This window comes from Rhincodon typus, chromosome 35 (assembly GCF_021869965.1).
Source record: "Rhincodon typus isolate 14 chromosome 35, sRhiTyp1.1, whole genome shotgun sequence".
In the NCBI taxonomy this organism is placed as follows: Eukaryota; Metazoa; Chordata; class Chondrichthyes; order Orectolobiformes; family Rhincodontidae; genus Rhincodon; species Rhincodon typus.
Window position 1 is genome coordinate 20,097,090 of NC_063366.1, and position 20,352 is coordinate 20,117,441.

The following is a 20,352-nucleotide window of genomic DNA, read 5'->3' on the forward strand; positions in this document are numbered from 1 at the left end:
CAATTTCAGGCCGATAGTAACCACCAGGATGTTGATAGGTAATAGTGTAGGTAATATTATTGATTGTCAAGAGGCAGTGCTTCTATCTAAGAAACTATTGCAAGGGCATCCTTTGAACGCTGGAGTCCAATTTAAAGGGGACCAAAGATTGCAAGGTTGGTATTTTTGCAACTTTTGTAAGTCACAAAAGTTGACTTCTTCAGTTAGTTATTGCAGTTCAATTACGACGTTTCTATGACAGAAGTAAAAATGTGTGCTTAAAATCATTAACAATTTGAATACCACGATGTTAAACTGGTAGGTTTAAAAATGTGAAATGTGACTTGAAATTCGAATTATCATAATGTAATATGTTAGTTAACTTCACTAATTCCAAGTTAATTTGGGCCAGCATTTTGTTGACTTAATACAATTCACAACAGATGACGGAATCAAAATAGTGTGTGCTTCTCAAAAGCAATTCATTATATTATTGTTCAGCATGACTGTGAAATATTGAATATAAACAAAGAAAACAAATTTCCACAAGCCCACCCAAATTAAATGCCTTGCAGGTTTCAAAAACGTATCTTGTTTCAATGTAACAAAATCAACGTTAAATTGTTTTTTAAAGCAAAGCTTCTAATTCAGCATTACAAATTTTAGTGTTTCAATGAAGTCAAACTGAAATAATGTTTAAACTAAAAATATTGATTACAAAGATTTTCCCAGGTATGCAACGTTAAATTGAGCTATGAATTTAGGTCACATATTCACACTTCCATGTAACATTCTTGTACTATGCTGTGAATTCAGAAAATACTTCATTTTTTACTCGTGGGTATGAGATAACAGGATATTTGTCGTTCAAATCAATTCAAAATCAAAGCATGATTCAAAATACCTCAAAAATGATGTATGTGGCTACACAGACAGAAAACAATCAACAAATCCTAGCCACATTGGCATCTGAAATAGACACAGATTAAAATAGTTAGTGTTCTGCATAGTATGAATGACAAAGCTAAAGAAAGTTAAACTGCTTTTGAAGCACAGCTTATCCTAAAAGCACAAACTTCGTTATATTTGTATTCTTTTAACTTGCCTTCTACCTCATGTGGTTTCCTTTTAACGACGGTATCAGGCATGTGGTGTCTCAGTGTTATGTCACTGTATTTCAAACCAAACTACCTCAAATGCTGAAAATTTAAAATAAACATGTCAAATGCTGGAGAAACTCAGCAGGTCTGGTAGCATCTCTGGAGAGAGATAGAAACAAAGCAAACATTTCGAGTCCAGTATGACACTTCTTCAAAATAATTCCGAGGCGGATTTGTTTCAGACTGCGTCAAAACATTTTAGTAAGATAAAAACTGGAGCTATCTGATTGGGGCTTAACATGCCAAGTCTCAGAGTGGATTGGATCAGCCAAGGGACTTATTCTTTCTATGGCAGGTAACTTGGCAAATGGTGAACATTTTTTTGTTTGAAAATATGGCAGTCAGTTTGCTTTCTGCAGCTCGTTACCTGTTGAGAACTGCTTTCGAGAGTGAAACAGGATTAAAAGCAGGTCATTCATCCCCTCCCACCTATTTTGTCACTCAGTCAGAAATGGTTGCATTTGGCAAAATTTGAAGATGACATAAAATGGGAGGATATAAAAAGTTTAGTAATTGACACCAGCCAGAATAGGACAGACGGATAGAAGGGGAGAACACATAGCAAATGCAAACTACTATCGCGTGAAATAATGCATTTTGATAAGAAAAAAAATGTGGAGGCAATAAACAAAATCGGACAATTTTAAACGGGTGGGGTCGAGGTGCAACTTGTGGTGTAGAGTCGCAAATACTTGCTGTTGGCAGGACAATGTGATAGAGATACTTCCACGTTAAAGATACAGTGACAGCGCACAACATCCAAAACATTTTCCTCAGTCACTGGGTAGTCGGAGAAAAATAAACTTGCTGGCCGAAAAGAAATAAAATTCCACTATGTGAGACTCTGGCCATAAGCATCAACTATTGTGACACAGATTGTTCTTGTCTGAACAGAGCAGCTTGGGTTGAGACACATTAGAGAGGTTCAAAACTATAACGACTTTTTGTCAATCAATAAGAAAAAAGAAACATTTTTCTTTTACACAGGCCATTGACGTAATTGACATAGAGCAGGGAAGTGGTTTTCATTTTTTAGCAGTGAACTTTTAGGATCTGAACTTCGTAAAGAGTGGCAGAAGAAGATCTATCAGTAGCTTTCGAACGTAAACTGGGTCCTCTTGAAGCTCAAAGACTCGCAGGGATCCGCGGAAAGTGAGAGCATTGGGACGGATTGGATGTTTCTGACATTAAAAATTATTTATGCATTTTTCTTTCCTTCAAATGAATGTAATAGCGCTTTCAGCGGAACAAGGTAGAGATATACCAGGAACGTTCATTAGGCATCATAAGGGAAGTGACCTTCACTGAAAACAACAAATGCTGGAGATCACAGCGAGTCTGACATCATTCATGCAGTGAGAGCAAGCTAATGTTTCGAATCTAGGTGACTCTTCATCAGAGCTGAAGGGAAGTAACCTTCCGCCTGTGGAGCATTATTACAGGCAGGAGGATCCCCGGGGATCTTCCTGCAGCTCACAACTCATTCTACGCTGTTAGTCTGTCTCCACAATTGAGGTTCTATTTGTTTCTTCTCTCCCCCTCCTTCTTTCCCCCAGCCCTACAGAACTCCTTGCTGATCATTCAGTTCCCAGTTCCGATACAGGGTTTATTCCGGGAATGTTAAACTGGCTTCTTTCTCCACCTGTGACTGATTGATTTGGTTTATTGTCAAATGTACCAAAGTACAGTGAAACGCTTTGTTCGCAAGCAGTACAGGCAGATCATTGTAAGCAAGGACGTACAGATCATAGGGTGAAAAACTAGGACAGACTGAGGCATACAGGTTTCACTCCTCAGGATTTGCGCGATGCAAGAATGATATTCACAAAATCCACGTTATTTGAAGTTAGAGAGTCCGTTCATCGGGTTAATAACAACAGGGAAGACGCTGTTCTTGAACTTGCTGGTGCGTGTGTTCAAGCCTCCGTATCTTCGGGGCCGACCCCCATCAATTTGCAGCTGATAGGAGGCAGGGGGACCGGGTGAAATTATAGGTTGGATCTGTCAGTGTCCTTTAATCCCGCGGATAGTCAGCGGTGCGGAAAATTTCCCACGGTCATTCTTTCCAGGATTAAAGATGGGAAAGATCCTGTCAGTGAAATTATGGGTGAAAGTGTAGAGATGGGACATGTTGTCCGCATTGTAAAATAACACCTTTCCGCGCTCACAGTCCAGGAAAACTCCGATCTTCCGTGGACATCCAGTCAGGTTGAGAGGGGTATCAGAGGGAGTGGTGAGAGCAACATAGCCTCTGTCGGGTTCCAGCCACAAAAAACAATAGCCCGCATCCGGTCTCAACTCAACTCTCCCTTTCCTATTGGCTGACTCTCGGACCACTCCTATGCCCCACCAGGTCTTCCCCCCCACTTCCACCTCCCAGTAATGTCTCCCTGATGTGAATCCCTCCGATCCCAGGATACAGAGCCAGTGATCAAACCTCTCCGGGGAGTCAGGAATCTTCTGCCGTTTGTCTCCGAGTCTCACACTGGTCCGGTCCTCAGACAGGATGAGCCAGGGATTCGCTGTGTTCGGATCCAGAGTCAGAGAGGCTGGAGCTGGGGATATTTCAGAAAACAAAATCAAGTAATTATTTTGTTGCTGTGATTCATTCAAATAGTTTCTTTGTAAAGCACTTTTTTCCCATCTATCTTGACCATCGCATGTTTATGTCCTGGGTATTGAATACTGTTGTTTAATGATAAGTCGTCGACTTGCAGCAGACCATATGTCCGGAAATAGGGAATGGAGAACTAATGGCGATAGGCGCTGGTGAGAAAGCTCCGTTCAGTTTGATTGTGGTGATAGTGAGGACGCGCACAGACAACCAGGGGAAGGAATCCAGAGACTGGGGTTTCAAGGATTGAGATCGCGTTGATTGGTGCTGTAGAGTGTAGGCGGAAGCCATGACAACTGAGAGTGGGACGAGACAGAGATAGGAAAGGGAGAACTTCGAAGTGAAGAGGCAGAAGGGGAGGAGGAGTAGAGAGGGATGGAGTGGAGAGAAGCCGAGGAGGAAAGGGTGCGGGCAAGGAATTGACAGTGTAGGAAGAGAGGGAGTGCAAGACGGAGGAGACAACAGCAAGAATGGTGGCATCGGCAAGAGGACTGAAGGAGGACAAGTTCGGAGCGGGGAAGCACAGGGTGAGGGACAGAACAGAAACAGATGTGTGTTTGGTGATATACAAGCCCTGTCTGGAGCAGTTTCTCCTCATAATATCTTCTGTGCTTTTGCGAATATTTTTCTTACACATATGATCTTTAATTAGAGTTCCTTTCGGCAGAAGGAACAGTCTGGTTTAGGTCTACTGCACCCGCCTCTTTGGGGCCCACGCCGCTGTTTTATAATCCCATCTCTGCGTATTTTCCTGCTTTCCACCCTTCGAGAAATTCTTGACATTTGTGATGATGGAAGATTTGTCAGATTTCCCGTTCTCCCCCACCTCAGTTCAAGGACTATCGAACATCTTCCCATATTTCAAACCTGTGGGAAGATCAATAACGATGTACCTGGAAATACATAGGAATTCTGACCAAAATCATGGAGTAAGCGGTTGTCTCACTGACTTCGCACAAGCAAATCGAAGTAATTCTTATGTGTATCCCCCTTAGGCAAAACGAATGATGCCCAAACCACAGACTGGGGAGATCAGACTCCTTGTAGTTTGTCGTCTAATCCTTAGGTATGATCTCTCATCGGATCTCTAATCCTCTGGTTATACAATTCCTTTAGGTAATGGACACAAACTGCAGGCAGTTTCTTCCTCAAGAGATATGCAGAAGACGAAAAATATGAAATTAGGATACTCCCAAGGCTATATAACGTACAGTCAGGCCATTTGTTTTGAGTTGGGAACCAATTTGTGCTTTTCTCATTTGGAATTATATATATGCAATAAACATGCATAAGATTTTTTTTTTACCGGGTTTAATAGCTTCGGCCATTTCTCTCCACGTTGTGTACTGCAAAGGGCCTCCGAATTTTTCGAAAGTCAGAGAGGCATCTCTTCCTGTCAACAAACGACTGTCGTGATTAATCCTGTAAGAGTTCAATGGTTGACGTTTTAACTTGACCTTCTTGCGGAGTTATGTTATCAAGACGTACAGAATTTTTTCATAAATTGTCTCTTACCTTTTCTGCAGGAAAGCTACATCCTGAAATAAATAAAACACAAATGTATGAGTTGGAAAGGTCTGACTAGTTGTATCCAGTCTGCAGAAATTGCACCTAAATTATTGCAGGTTGCTGATACCGCGGATCCTATGAGACCAATAAATACATGGAAAAGTGATTGTTTTATTTCAATCAATTGTAGAATATGTCAGGGACGCAATACTTGGCAATATGGTAAAAGGTAAATTGGATAGTTGTATAACTAAGGAAGACAAACAGAAAAATTGATAATATCGATGGTGAAATTTACAGCAGATATTAATGATCTGATGCAATTTGAGAGGAAAACTGAGGTGGCGGTGTAAGTCAAAATCTGCTACAGGAAAAGCATAGTCTGGCTGAATTGCGTACACAATTTTGTGAACTCAGGACAAGTTCATATGTTCGCGATTTCTTAAATAGATTCACAAACCATAAAGACCAGGAATTTATTCTAAGACTAAGTAAAGCAGGGATTAGAATCCAACTGTAGTGTTGGTACAATTCTGATAACATGCTTTAGGATGGCCATGATTTTGACGAGGTGCATAAGATATTGATCGAAATAGAATCATTAATGTTTTCATTAGAGTAGAGGAAGTTAGGTGGAGTTTTATACCGTAATTCAAATAGTAACTGTAAGCAGTGGTAGGACAACCCACATCAGACAAAACGATTAAGATAATTGGAGAAAAAAAGACATGGACAGCTTTTCTTTAAAAAAATATTACTTTCGAATTATGGGTAATTTGGAATCCACTATCCAAAAGGATGGCGAAAGGCGATCTGTAACAGCTTTCGAAAACCAGATAGATATAATTGAATCGAAAGATTCAAGGTGAGGAAATATGTGATGTGCAATCTGGGCATAGTGGATGAACGTTTCTTTTAAGTGCTTTCCTTTCAACCATATCTTTTAAAAAAACACAAAGTCAGGTACTTTACGCATAACTACAGAATCAGCTTTGCCAAGGTCTCCCTGGACCACTATAATCTGTAAATTGCCATACATCTAGTATTGAGCAGGATTATCTAATTAATATTGAGATCATTGATCCCAATTTGTTTCACCCTCCTCACAAAATATGGTCACTAGCACCAAATCGCAGGTAGATCGGACAGTAAAGAAGGCGTTTGGCATGCTTGCCTTTATTGGTCAGTGCATTGAGTATAGGAGTTTGGATGTCACGTTGTGGCTGTATAGGACATTGGTTAGGTCAGTTTTGGAACACTGCGTGCAATCTGGTCTCCCGGCTATAGGAAGGATGTTGTGAAACTTGAAAGGGTTTGGGATGTTGCCCGGGTTGAAGGGATTGACCTATAGGGAGAGCCTGAATAAACTAGGCTATTTTCCTTGGACTGTCGGAGGCTGAGGGTGACCTTATAGAGGTTCATAAAATCATGAGGGGCATGGATAGGCTAAATAGACAAGGCCTTTTCCCTGGGATTGGGTGGGGGGGGGGGGGGGGGTGGCGGTGTGAGTCCAAAAGTAGAGGACATGGATTTATGGTGAGCGGGAGAGATTTAAAAGGGACCTAAGGGTAACTGTTTCACACAGAGTGGGGTGCGTGTATGGAAGGAGCTGCCAGAGGAAGTGGTGGAGGCTGGTACAATTACAACATTTAAAAGGCATCTGAATGGGTACATGAAGAGGACGGGTTAGAGGGATATAGGCAAAATGCTAGTAAATGGGACTAGATTTCTAAGGTTTTGGAATAGATCTGTAGCTCGGATTGTGGGTGTTGAGGTTGGTTGGTTCGCCGAACTGGTTTGTTTACTCATTCATCTCAATCCACATGGACAAGGAGAACCACGACTTCGAGTGGGACAACACCAAGATCCTGGGACAGGCTAGGCAGAGACAAGCACGAGAATTCCTGGAAGCATGGCACTCCACGAAGCATGCTATTAATAAACACATTGAACTCGACCCCATATACATTCCACTACGAAGAAAAACCGGAAGTGAGGCAACCCATCTCAACGGACCCCAGAGTTTAAAAACCAGGCGGGAAAACACACCGACGCTTCATCGGAGGTTGCACTGAGGATGTTACCAAGCATGGTAACAACACGTTTGCAAAACAACAAACTAGCTCGGCGAGCCAACCAACCTCAAGAGACTAGATTTATTTAGGATATCTGTTCAGCATGGATTAGTTGGGGAAAAGTCTGTTTCCATGCTGTACATATCTATGACTCTCTGGCTCTAAATCCTAACCGCTCTATGTTCACTGTATGACACTGAACCAGATTCTCTGTTGGCTACTTTGGCATCCCGTTTGACCCTGTGTTGAAGTTCTGATCTGAAGCATGCACTGTCACCAAGACCAGTTGTATCCACACACTCAAATTAGCCCAGCTCAGCCTTTGCCTTATTGTCAGCATTTTGAAACATGATTGCATGGGTTATGAACGTCGCTGGAAAGGTCCGCATTTATTATTCATCCTTAATTACTGTCCAGTAGGTGGCGAAAAGACTCCTTTGCTGCAGTCCTGGGACTCGACCCAGCGACATTGCAGGATTCAAGTCAGCTTGATGTGTGACTTGTAGAGGGGTTTTTTTTGAGACACTAGTCCGAGCATGCATTACATTCAAACATTTGTTTAAACTCCACTCTTATCTTCTATCACATGTACCATTTAAGCAAATCCGGAACTCCAGTGCACTGGTTCCCGTTCTTCCGTGATTTATACGCACTGAGCTGCATTAGCTCCTTGTCAAGCAACACTTCCGTTTTAAAAGCGGCATTCTTGTTTCCAAGTCCTCCTCCATCCCAAGAAAGAAATACGCGGGATTTCTGCACTGTTGCCATTCTCGCCTTTTGCACATTCCTTTTTTCATGCCTTGCCCCCGATAGCTAGAGGAGGCGATGGCGTAGTGGTTTTATCGCTGGATTATTAACCCAGAAACCCAAATAATATCCTGGGTACCTGGGTTCGAATCCCGCCGCAGCAGATGGTAGAATTTGAAGTCAATAAATATCTAGAATTAAGAATCTAATGATGACTATGAATCCAGTGTTGATTGTCAGGGGAAAAACCCATCTGGTTCCCTTTAGGGAAGGAAACTGCCATCCTTAACTGGTTTGGCCTATCTGTGAATCCAGACCCACAGCGATGTGGTTCACTCTTAACTGGGATGGGCAAAAATGCTGCCTAGTTAGTAACGCCCTCGTCCCGTGAATGAATAAAGGAAATAAAAATGCCTACAACTGCTGGTGTCAAATTGCGTAATTTCTTTCCTCTGCCTCCCAATTACACTCTTCTTGCACGTAGGTTCTTCTTAAATTCTTTGTTCATTGTCTCATTATTTACTTTAGTAAATTCGGTGTAAACATTTGGCAATACTAGGAAATCTGCACTGCGAGCTGTTGTTCCATGATCATAGCAGGACTACCCTGAATAGACAAGTAGTTCCACTAATCTGTATTATTTCAAAGTTCCGTAGAAAACTAAACTTCATGGTTGTGTAGAGACTAACAGATTTACCTCGCAATAGATCCTCTTACCTTCAGAATACTCAGTCCATCATTTTTCGTCAACTCATGCTGAATATTAGCGATCTTCTCCAGTATTATCTTTAAATTCTCTTCAATTTTTCGAAGATTTTTTTCCATTGGCTGCAGAATTATTCTCTCTCGATATTTAAGCTCGCTGAGTAAATGCTGCTCTTTTGCAGTGAGAAAGTTGTGCATTTCAGTGAACTCGGAATTGATGTAGGTCTGCAGACTGCTTGACTGATCCTAGCAAACAAAATTCAAAACATAACTAAGTCCCGCTACTAAAGGAAGAGACTGATCGAAATTCCAAACAATCAGCACAGAACACCTTACCTTTACATCAGAAATATTTTGTTTCTGTTTCTGCTCAGCTTTCCTAGTCAGCGATTTCTGCTTTTCGAGAAGGTCTAAGGACGTTTTCAGTTGATCCTGTGATTGGAGAATAAGTCATGAGTAAACATGTTACACCGTGAAAACCTGATCAAATAATCTGGTGATAAAATTAATATTTACTTACTTCATAGATTTCAACAGCTTCATTAATGGGCTGAAAGCTGTGCTGTCTGTGTTCCCGGGAATCTCTGCAAGTGTAACAGACCAATTTCTTTTCAGTTTGGCAAAACAATTTCAGTTCTTCGTGATGTTCATCACAGAGAGGTTTGCTTCCCTTCTTTTGCGGTTTCAGCTTTAACTTTTGTGCTTTCTCTGACAGATTCACTAAGGCCCAGTTTACACTGAGGTTTACTTCCGGAAACTCCTGTCTACACTGCGGGCAGAAGTTTATACCCTCCTTTTCCAAACTGTGGGGAATGCAGGAGCGACAGAAGTTGTGTCCACACTGCAGCGAAACCGGATCAGTGAAGAAATCTAGACAAATGGGACAAATTGCCTCCTCGGTCATTCCCAGGATCTGCTGTCTGGAAGCCATGTTCACACTCAACACTTCCTGATTCACACCGATTTCACTTTCGTTGATAGTGAGCTGCGGGATATTTTCAATGTCCGAAACCATTCACTACAATCGTTTGGAGAAGGGAGGAGGAAAACTTCTCCAAGGTGGGCATCCCTGGTTCAGACTTCGCAGTATGGTTTTCAGCAACTAGGAGATAGAAAGGACTGCAGATGCTGGAAGTCAGAGTCGATAAAATGTGTAGCTGGAGGAGCACAGAAGGTCAGACGGGATCCCGATGAAGGGTCTGGACCCGAACCGTCGACTTTCCTGCTCCTCCGATGCTGTCTGACCTGCTGGGCTCCTCCAGCTCCATATTTTATCAACGTTTCGAGAATTATTGTTCTCTACCAGTCTATGTCCTTTTGATAATTGCGTCTGAAAGGAAGAAATTCGAATAACCACAAGGGACAAGCAAATGAGAATATGAGTGCTCAGGGACGAAAGGTGGACATCAATCACATGTTAATTTGCGGGGCGCGGGGGGGGGGGGGGGGGGCGGGGGGCGTGGGTGCGGGTGGTGGTGGCGTGGTTGCCAGTGGAGGGACCGGTTAGGCAGGGAATAAGTAGGAGGAGGTGCGTGGGGTGGGTTTCGGAATTTCCATGCGTTATGCTCCAAACAGGCCGCCGATATCAACAGCTTGGCAAACATGAGGACCTCCCAAAACTTTTTTAAAATCCAAGATGTACCTGCTGTAACGTCAAGAAACCTATCAGGAAATTTGAGCTCAGCAAGCACCCAAAAACAATATTAACTGATTGGCCAATAGTTTTTTTTTCAAATGGAAATATTAATTTCAAACTGGATTGATTTCTCCTGCTCTTGTCCGAATACTGGCACTAAATACTTTACTTATACTCCGAAGGCTGATCTAACGTTCATATAATGTTTCATCCAAATTACGGGTCTCTACAATGGGATGTCTGTCTTGATCACCTGTATGCATATCTAGAATTTAACTTCATTTCATGATGGGTACCGGCATGGGTTCCAGTTATGCCTGTCTCTTTATGGTGTATGTGGAACAATCCTTGTTCTTATCCTACACTTGACTCCTCCCACAACTCTTTCTTCAGTAGGTCGACTACTGCTTGGGTGCGGTTCATGCTCCCGCCAGGCCCTTGAAAATTTTTTTTTCATTTTGCTTCCAATTTCCACCCCTCTATAACTTTCACATCATCCATTTCTGACACTTCTTTTCCTTGACCTCGCTGTCTCCATTTTGGGGAATAAATTGACCACTGCCGTCCATTACAAATCCACTGACTCCCATAGCTACTTTCACTACAGATCTTCCCACCCAACCTCCTGCACGGATCCATCCCATTCTCCCAGTGCCTTTGCCTACATCACATCTGTTCTGATGATGCCTCCTTCCCAAAGAGCTGACATGGCTTGCTTCTTCTATGACCTTTCCTGCTCACTGTTTTTGACAGACCCCTCAACTGCATCTGACCTATCACCTGTGCTTCCACCTTTGCCCCTTCCCATGACTCACAAAAACATGTTAGGAGCCTCCTTGTCCTCTTTTTTCATCCCACCAGCTGCCACATTAAAAGGATCATTCTCCACCATTTCAGACAACTCCAGCAGAATGCCACCAAGAAACACATCTTCCCCTCATTTCCCCTGTTTGAATTTTGCAGGGATCATTCCCTCCAGGACACGCTAGTCCATTTCACGACCACCAACATCACACTCCTTCCAACGACACCTTCCCATGTAACTGCAGAAGGTGCAATGCCTGCCTGTTCACCTCCTCTCTGCTCACCATTTAATGGCCTAAACAATCTTTCCAGGTGAAGCAGCATTTCACCTCTACCTCCTCCAAACTTGTGTATTATATTTGCTGCACTAAATGTGGCCTACTCGACATTGGAGAAACCAAACACAGACTGAGTGACTGCTCTGCAGAACACCTCTGGTCTGTGGGCAAGCATGACCACGATCTTCCCATTTTAACACAGCGTCCTGCTCACATGCCCATTTGTCTGCCCTCAGCATGCTGCAGTGTCCCAGTGAATCACAGTGCAAACTGGAGGAACATCTTCAGACTAGGCACTTTACAGCCTTCTGTACTTCATATTGAGTTCAACACCTTTAAATTGTGAACCAACTCCCACTTCTTCCTTTTCCTTTAGCTTTACTTGTTATATTCTCCCATTTCTTCCCTTTTTTTTAGCTTTACTTGTTACATTCTCTGTCATCATGTCCTCTTTTCCCCTCCCCATACCCTGGTGGAACTGTCTTCTTTTTCAAGTCTGGCAGATAGACACACCATTGTTTTGCCATTCTCGCATTCCAATAGCAAATCTGAACTACCAACTTTTTTTCCACCAGAACTCTACACCCCATCACCGCCACACCCTCCCTCCTTACCCCTCCCCCAACTATAGCATAAATACTGTCGCCTCCACACTTTAATTTAGCTCTGATGAAGCATCATCTAGATCCTTAACTTTAACTTGCTCTCTGTCCATGGATGCTGTCTGACCTGCTGTGATCTCCAGCATTTGTTGTTTTCATTTCATGATAATCTCATTAAAAGTCATTACATGGAGGTGCAAGTGTTGGACTGGGGCGGACAAAAAGTCAGATGTCAGACAACACCAGGTTATAGTCCAACAGACTTATTTGAAATCACAAGCTTTTGTAGTGCTGCCCCTTTGTTCGGTGACTTTGATTAAAAGTCAGAAATGTTAGCAGTGAGCTGTGGCTGATAGCTACTACTTAAACATTGCTTGTTTCTGGAAAGTTCATTTGCAGGGTCTGTCCAGAGAGATGATGAATTCTTTTTGTTGTTGCCGAGGTGATGTTCTCCCAGGTAACTCCATACCATGACTTCTGTGCTCTATGGAACCCTCACAGGGACCCTGGCCGAACAAAAAAAAAATCAACAGATGCATTAAAGCCTTGGAATGTCTACTTTCCTGTGATGTGAGAATAATATTTTCACACAATAAGCAGGGGCCAACAGGACGCTTCCAAATTAACTGGTAGAGAAGATTCATTTACTGACAGGCTGATACAGATGGAGGGAGGCAGTAGCGTTGTGCTAATGTCACTTGCCTTGTTAATGAGCATCCCACGTTAAAGTCCCCGGCCTATGGGCTTGAATCATACCATGGAAAAGGGTGAAATTTGAATTTAGACACAATTCTGCAGTACAAACTACTGTAAAAAACCAACTTAGTTCATTAATAGCCTTTGGGGAAGGAAATCTGTCAGTCTGATATACGTGTAACTCCAGACTTACAGCAACATGGTTAACTGCCCTCTGAGGCAACTATAGATGCTGGTCTAGGCAGTGACTCTGAAATTATGTTTTAGTGCACATCCAGTGAATTACCTTTAAAAAAAAAGGATTATACTATACAGGTTATAATTGGAACATATTTTCTTTCAGAGCAGACAGAATTAATAGAAGGTAAAATCATCAAAGTATTTGTCTTGGATCACTGCATGTATCCAACCGGTTCTTTTCAGATTCGGGTAAATATAATTAATAGAAAGCTCAACAACAGCAATTTGCATAAATATGAACATTTTTTGAATAACAATAAAAGATGAAAAAGAAAGGCACATTTATTAAGGCATAAAAAGAATGAAAAAAAGGAAAAAATTCAAAAGCCTCACGCCCTTCTGGCCATCAGGATCCCCTCGATTGAAGGCTGGTCTGGAGGCTGAGCTTATTTCCTGGCACTGTTCATGATTTGGTCCAGCCAGAAGTCCAGCCTTGGAATGAAACTCTTTCTTATACAGTGTAACAAACAGCCAGCACAAAGAAAGCGGACACAGAAGCCAAAACTGCTGGCTGGTACGGAAAACACAGGAAAACAAGCTGCAGGTGTCATCTTTTGCTTGAAAAGGAATGTTCACAGGACTCATTCAAGGTCATGCAACTTGTCAAGTATCATTCTAAACTTTCCTATCCTGTTTTCCCATCCTGTACAATCTATTTTCCCATGCAGCTGTCGAATATCATCATTGCCTTTTAGTCCTTCGGCCCACCCTATACAGTACACTAAGACTGCATTTGCTGCTTTGAATCTGCGGGTTCAGATCTCACAATGCCTCCCATTACCATCAGACCATTAAGTAGAAGATGTGCATCATAGGGTGTGGGACTAGCAAACAAGTGGAAACTGATATATGATAGTGTCAGATCCTGGTAGGACTTTTTTGTAGAAGATGAAAAGGAAAGGTTTGGAGGGATATGGGCCAGGAGCAGGTAGGTGGGATTAGTTTAGTTTGGGATAATGTTCAGTATGGACTGGTTGGATAGAAGGGTCCTTTTCCATGTTGCATGACTCTATGACTCTATCACTCTGTAAGATCTCCCAAATAAAGGAATCTGCACTCCTAGCTGAGCTGTTCCATTACAGCTACAACACTGGCATAGATTCAGAGATGTACAGCATGGAAACAAGCTCGTACAACTGGTCCACGTCAACCAGATATCCTAAATTAATCTAGTCCCAGTTGCCAGCATTTGGCCCACACCCCTCTAAACTCTTCCTTTCATATACCCATCCAGATGCATTTTAAATGTTGTAATTGTTCCAGCCTCTACCACTTCCTCTGGCATTCGTTCCATACACTTCCAGCTCTGCATGAAAAAGTTGCTGCTTAGGTCCGTTTTAAATCTTTTGCCCCTCACATTAAACCCATGCCCTCTAGTTTTGTACTCCTCAACCCTGAGAAAAAGGCCTTTGCAAATCAACCATGCCGCTCATTATTTTACAAATCCTCTAAAAGGTCACTCTTCAGCCTCTGACGCTCCAGGGAAAATAGCTCCAGCTTATTCAGCCTCTCCCTATAGTTCAAAACCTCCAAACTAGGCAACATCCTTGCAATTTATTTGAAACCTTCAAGTTTAACAACATCTTTCTTCTAGCAGGAAGACCAGAACTGAACGTAGTATTCCAAATGTGGCCTAACCACTAACTAAACTGGCATCTGCCCAACCATGTGGAAGATTGCCCCAGCATATCCTGTCCCACAAAAAAAAAGTCCTGTCAATTGCAATCCATTAGTCTATTATTGATCATCTGCAATGTGATGGAAGGTGAGTTTGACAATTCTACTAATTGCTATGTTCAGCTGGTGAATATGAAAGGTCCTATAATGTGAATTATTTTAGGATTAGTGTAAGCCACTGTTGGATCAATAGAACTTTCGTGTCTAAGCCAGTAGGGTCAGGTTCCCTTCAGAACTTGAGCTCAGAACATCAACGTTTATACTCTCAATGTGGTACTGAAGTAGTGGCGCACTGTTGGATGTGTCCTCATTCAGATGAGAGGCTGAAGAGGCCCCTTATGCCTTCTTGAATGTAGGCAGAAGAACCCATAATTCTACGGCGGTTCTGCTGTAATGTGATAGTTGCACTCCCGCACTATCAAAATAATGGAGCCTATGGGAAAAATGGGGCTGGGGGCAGACCACCAAAAAAATCACTCAAAAGCCTAACACAAAGGATAGCACAGTTTGAAGAAATGTTTAATTCATATCTAATAATAAATAAAAGTAAATTTAGTACCTTATCTTGAAAAGATGACTTGATGGGAGAGTAGGTTTTGAGGTTGCTCTGTTGTTAATGCAGGTCTGTGGGTCATCACCATCATCATCACCTTCAAGTGCAGTTGTGATTGCAGGGTTAGGGTGAAAAATAGTTAATCCAAAAGTGGATGGCTGTGGTTCATTGTCATCTGACTGTTTCTTGGGGGTTGGCTTTTATAACAAGGACACTTCTGGCAAGCATTCTTATCACTTTGTCCTCACATTTTTGAGAGTAACACAGCAGAATTTGCAACAAAAAAAGAATACTGTACCTCTCACAGATAGCGACATGATCACGTGATGCCAGCATGGAGACTTCCTTCGATGCTAACATCGCGCATGCTCAGCACAAAGCCTGTGAAACAATCACATGATATCGATGCGTACTCGGTGGAATCATGTCATAGTCAATACAAGTTTGTGTTGTAGAAATAGTGTTCCCCTATTCGTCAGTTATGTCATAGCCAATTCACATTGCCAGAACAGGCATTATAGCAGAACACCCCCCACCCCAGCCATACTTCAAAAAATAGCTGGAGAATTATCTCCTGTGTGATGGCTAATATGCACTCTTTAATCAATAACATAATCTGAACTTTTTTTTTGAAGTTTATTTTTCTGTGCAAGTTATGCGTCATGTCCCCTTTGTTACAGTTGTAAATGCACCTGAAAAGTATGACATTGACTGTAAAGTGCTTGAGGAAGTCGGCTGTCTGCAAAAGGTGCTATGGTTATGGGAACAATGAGAGAGAATCGGTGAAATAAGTCCATAAGATATAGGAACAGAGTTAGGTCATTCTGCCCATTGAGTCCGTTTTACCACTCAATCATAGCTGTCGCAACCCCATAATCCTGCCTTCTCTCAGTAACACTCGATCCCTTTACCAATCAAGAACCTATTTATTAGATTTATTATTTATTAAATGCACTGGATGACATGGGCTCCACAGCCTTCTGCAGCAATGAGTTACACAGATTCATCAGCCACTGGCTGAAGAAATTCCTCCTCATCTCAATACAAAAGTGTCACCCCTTCACTCTGAGGATGTGCCCTCCGTCTGGACTATCTTACTCGTGGAAGCAGCCTCTCCACATCCTCTCTCTCCAGGCCTTTCAGTATTCTGTAAGTTTCAATGAGCTCTCCCGTCAGTGTTTCTAAGTATATGGTTGGTACCTACATGGACTACGACATTTGGCTCTTTCCCCTCCCACTCCAAGTTCCTCTGCAGCCCAGATGAGATATCCTGAACACAGGCACCAGGCAGGTAACATAGCCTTTGGGACTCTCAATCCTGGCCACTGAGAACAGCATCTATTCCACTGACTATGCTGACCTGATTACAACGACATTTCTCTTTTCTCTTGAATGTAATACTGTGTCAAAAAGTGTGAGGTGATGTATTTTGGCCAGAAGAATAGAGGTACTTACCATTTTATAAATGGGGAAAGGTTTTGCAAATCTGAAGCACAAAGCAAAATGGGAATCCTAAGTCATGCTGGTTTAGTGGTCAGTTAGGAAGGCAAATGCAGTGTTGACATTCATTTCATGAGGGCTACAATACACGAACAGAGATATACTGCTGAGCGTGTATAAGCCTCCGGTCAGACTGCATTTGGAATACTGTGAGCAGGTTTGGGCCTCATATCTAAGGAAGTATGTGTTGGCATTGGAGATTATCGAGAGAAGTTTTATAAGAATGATCCTGCAGGTGAAGGGCTTGTCATATGAGGAGCAGTTGATGACTTTCAGTCTGCATTAGGTGGATTTTAGATGGATGAGGGGATATCTCATTGAAAAGTATTGAATACTTATAGGCCTGAATAGAATGGATGTGGAAAAGATGTTTCCACTGGCAGGAGAGACTAGAAACCAAGGGCACAGCCAGAGAGTGAAGGGGAAGCCCTCTAGAACTGAGATGAGGAGGAATTTCTTTAGCCAGGGGTGCTTAATCTGTGGAACTCATTGAATCAAAAGGCTGTGGAGGGCAAGTCATTCATAATATTTAAGATAGAAATAAGTAGGTTCTTTATTGGTAAAGGGATCAGGAGTTAGAGTCATACAGCATGGAAACAGATCCAACTTATTCATGCTGACGAGACATCGCAATCAGACCCTACAGCCCCATCTGCCAAATTTGCATTTGATCCATAGCCCTCTAAACCCTTCCTATTCATGTACCCATTGAGATGCTTTTTAAATTTTGTAATTGTACCCACATCCACCACTTCCTTTGGCAGCTCATTCCATACGTGCATACCCTATGCTTGGAAAAGTTATCCCTCAGGTCCTTTTTAAATCTTTCCTCTCTCACCAGAAATCTAGGTTTTCTGCTTTGTACTCCATCACCCTAGAAAATGGACCTTGGCTATTCACTCTATGATGATTTTCTCATGATTTTCTAAACCTTTATAAGGTCACCCCTCAGTCTCAATGCTCCACAGAAATATTCCTCAGCCTATTCAGCATCTCCCTATAACTCAAACTTTCCAGTGCTGGCAACATCCTTGTAAATCTTTTCTGCATCCTCTGAAGTTTAACAACATCCTTTCTATAGAAGGGAGACCAGAACTGTATGCAGTATTCCAAAAGTGGCCCTCACCAATGTCCTGCACAACTGCAAGATGACATCCCAACTCCTTTACTTAATGTTATGAACAATGAAGCCAAGTGTGCCAAATGCCTTCTTCACCACCTGTCTACCTGTGACTCCACTATCAAGAAACTATGAACCTGCACCCAGGTCTTTTTGTTCAGCAACACTCCCCAGGGCCCTACCATTAAGTGTATAAGTCCTGCCCTCTGTTGCCCTACCAAAATGCAACAAATTACACTTACCTAAATGAAACTCCATCTGCCAATTCTCTGCCCATCTGATCATTTTGTTCTGAGATAATCTTCTTCACTGTCTACTATACCATCTATTTTGGTGTAATCTGCAAACTTACTAACCATACCTCCTATGTTCACATCCAAAACATTTATATAGATGACAAAAAGTAGCGGATCCAGCACTAATACTTGTGGCATACCACTGGTCAGAAGCCCCCAATCCAAAAAGCAACTCCCTACCGCTACCCTCTGTCTGCTACCTTCAAGCTAATTTTATATCCAATTGCCTAGCTCCCCCAGGATCCCCTGTGATCTAACCTTACTAACCAGTTTACCGTGTGAAACCTTGTTAAATGTTTTGCTGAAGTCCATATAGACAACGTCTATCACTTTGCCTTCATCAATCTTCTTTGTCATTTCTTCAAAAAACTCAATCAAGTTAGTGAGACATGATTTCTCATGCCCCTAGAGCCATGTTGACTATTCCTAATCAGTCCTCGGTTTTCCAAATGCATGTAATTCCTATCCATCAGAATCCCCCTTGTTGTAGTGACCCATCACTAAAGTTGACAAGATGGCAGTGTGGAGCTTTTTAAGCTGACACAAGAAGGCTGAAAGGAATTGGCAGCGACATGTAGCAGATGTTTAAAGTCAGACATGTGGTCTCCGTTTTGAGATACTGGACAAGATAAGAATCTCCGTAGGAAGACACGTTCAGTAACCTAATCAAATATCTGTAGTCAGTTAGTTCCTAGCATGCAAGCATTTTAATGAGAGGTATTTTTGAAAGACTAACACTAACAGGAACATACTGTTTATGAACTCTCATTGTCTCATTCTCAAAGGCCTCCCACTTCTCAACCATGCCTTTACCTGTGAATAGGTTTCCGCAATCAACTTTTGAAAATTCCTGTCTAATACCATCAAAATTGGTCTTACTCCAACTTAGAACTTTAACTTTTTGATCCATTCTTTACCTTTCCATAACTATTTTAAAACTGATAGCATTATGGGCACTTGCCCGAAAGTGCTCCCTCACTATCACCTCAGTCATTTCCCAGATAAAACTACCTATGAGGACATACTTTTTAACCTCCTGCCTAGTTTTCTGTATTTCTCTTCAAAACCTGATTACTTTGCTTACCTATGTTATTGGTACCAAAGTGCACAATTACCTGTGGCTGGTCACACTGCCCTTTCAGAATATTCTGCACCCTCTCCAAGACATCTTTGACCCTGGCACCAGGGAGGCAATACGCCATCTTGATGTCTCGCTGACAGCCACAGAAACGTCTGTCTGTGCCCCAGACAACAGAGTCCCCTATTACAAATACAGCACACTTTACTCAAAACACAGTGTTAGCACAGACTTACAGCTCAATAACCACTACACTGGGACATCTTAATATCAACCTTTTAATATTAAAAGTCAATCAAGTGACAGATCACAGTATAAACATAAGTTTAAAAAAAGCCCTCACCTTACTATTATTGATTTTTGCAAAAAGAAGGATTAGAAGTTTTATAATTCTTAAAATCAAACACTTAGCTGATCAGGCTCAAAAACCAAAAGGTTGTACAGGGACACAGCAGGAGGATGGAGTTGAGAAACTGATGAAATGTGGGATCAGCATCAATGGCCCAAATGGCCTAATTCTGCTGCTATATCTTATGGCTCCCTGTACTACAGTTGTATGGTTACATTGCTCATCCTCCCTACTGCTCCCAATCTTATCCGCACAGTGAGCAGCAAACCTTTTTAAGTACCTCATGAGCTGTGGCTTCTTCAGCGCTACCTCCTTGTCTTCTTTTCAATTGCTTGTACTCAGTGCATTTTGGAGAGGAAGATGTACGCTGTTTGTAACCCTCGAAAGAGATGGATGCTGGCAACACCAATACGCACACGAATACACAAAGTCTCACAAATAAAAACACATGCAATGAAAGTAGGGTGGAGGAAAGTGCACCACGTTGACAAGTTCTACATAATAATAATTCATTACTCATGCAGTCATTTGATTTTGGACAAAATGTACTGCAGGCATGAAAGAACGTTCAGTGGATGTGGGCATTTATTAGCCAGTTCAGTATTTGTTGCCAATTCTTGTCCTAGTGAAGGTGTTGATGAGCTGTCTTCTTGACTTGATGCTATGTTTGGGGTGTAACTACTTCCACAGTACTCTTAGGAAGAGATTCCAGGATATTGACCCAGTGAAAAGCA

At 42.1% G+C, this 20,352-nt stretch overlaps 1 protein-coding gene and 1 long non-coding RNA gene across 2 annotated transcripts; one reads left to right on the top strand and one right to left on the bottom strand.

The window, feature by feature from the left end:
- Nucleotides 1-3,143: 3,143 nt before the first annotated feature.
- On the bottom strand, nucleotides 3,144-10,584 carry LOC109913775 (zinc-binding protein A33-like). Its single transcript, XM_048616610.1, has 6 exons — nucleotides 9,310-10,584; nucleotides 9,126-9,221; nucleotides 8,802-9,035; nucleotides 5,269-5,291; nucleotides 5,060-5,175; nucleotides 3,144-3,694 (listed from the first exon to the last, which is right to left on the bottom strand). Exons 1-6 carry the CDS (start codon nucleotides 9,802-9,804, stop codon nucleotides 3,144-3,146), a joined length of 1,515 nt encoding a protein of 504 aa, XP_048472567.1. The 5' UTR covers nucleotides 9,805-10,584.
- On the top strand, nucleotides 5,004-5,428 carry LOC125486965. The gene is made up of 2 exons (XR_007265535.1): nucleotides 5,004-5,177; nucleotides 5,280-5,428. It is a non-coding gene; the product is annotated as an uncharacterized LOC125486965 (long non-coding RNA).
- Nucleotides 10,585-20,352: the final 9,768 nt, after the last annotated feature.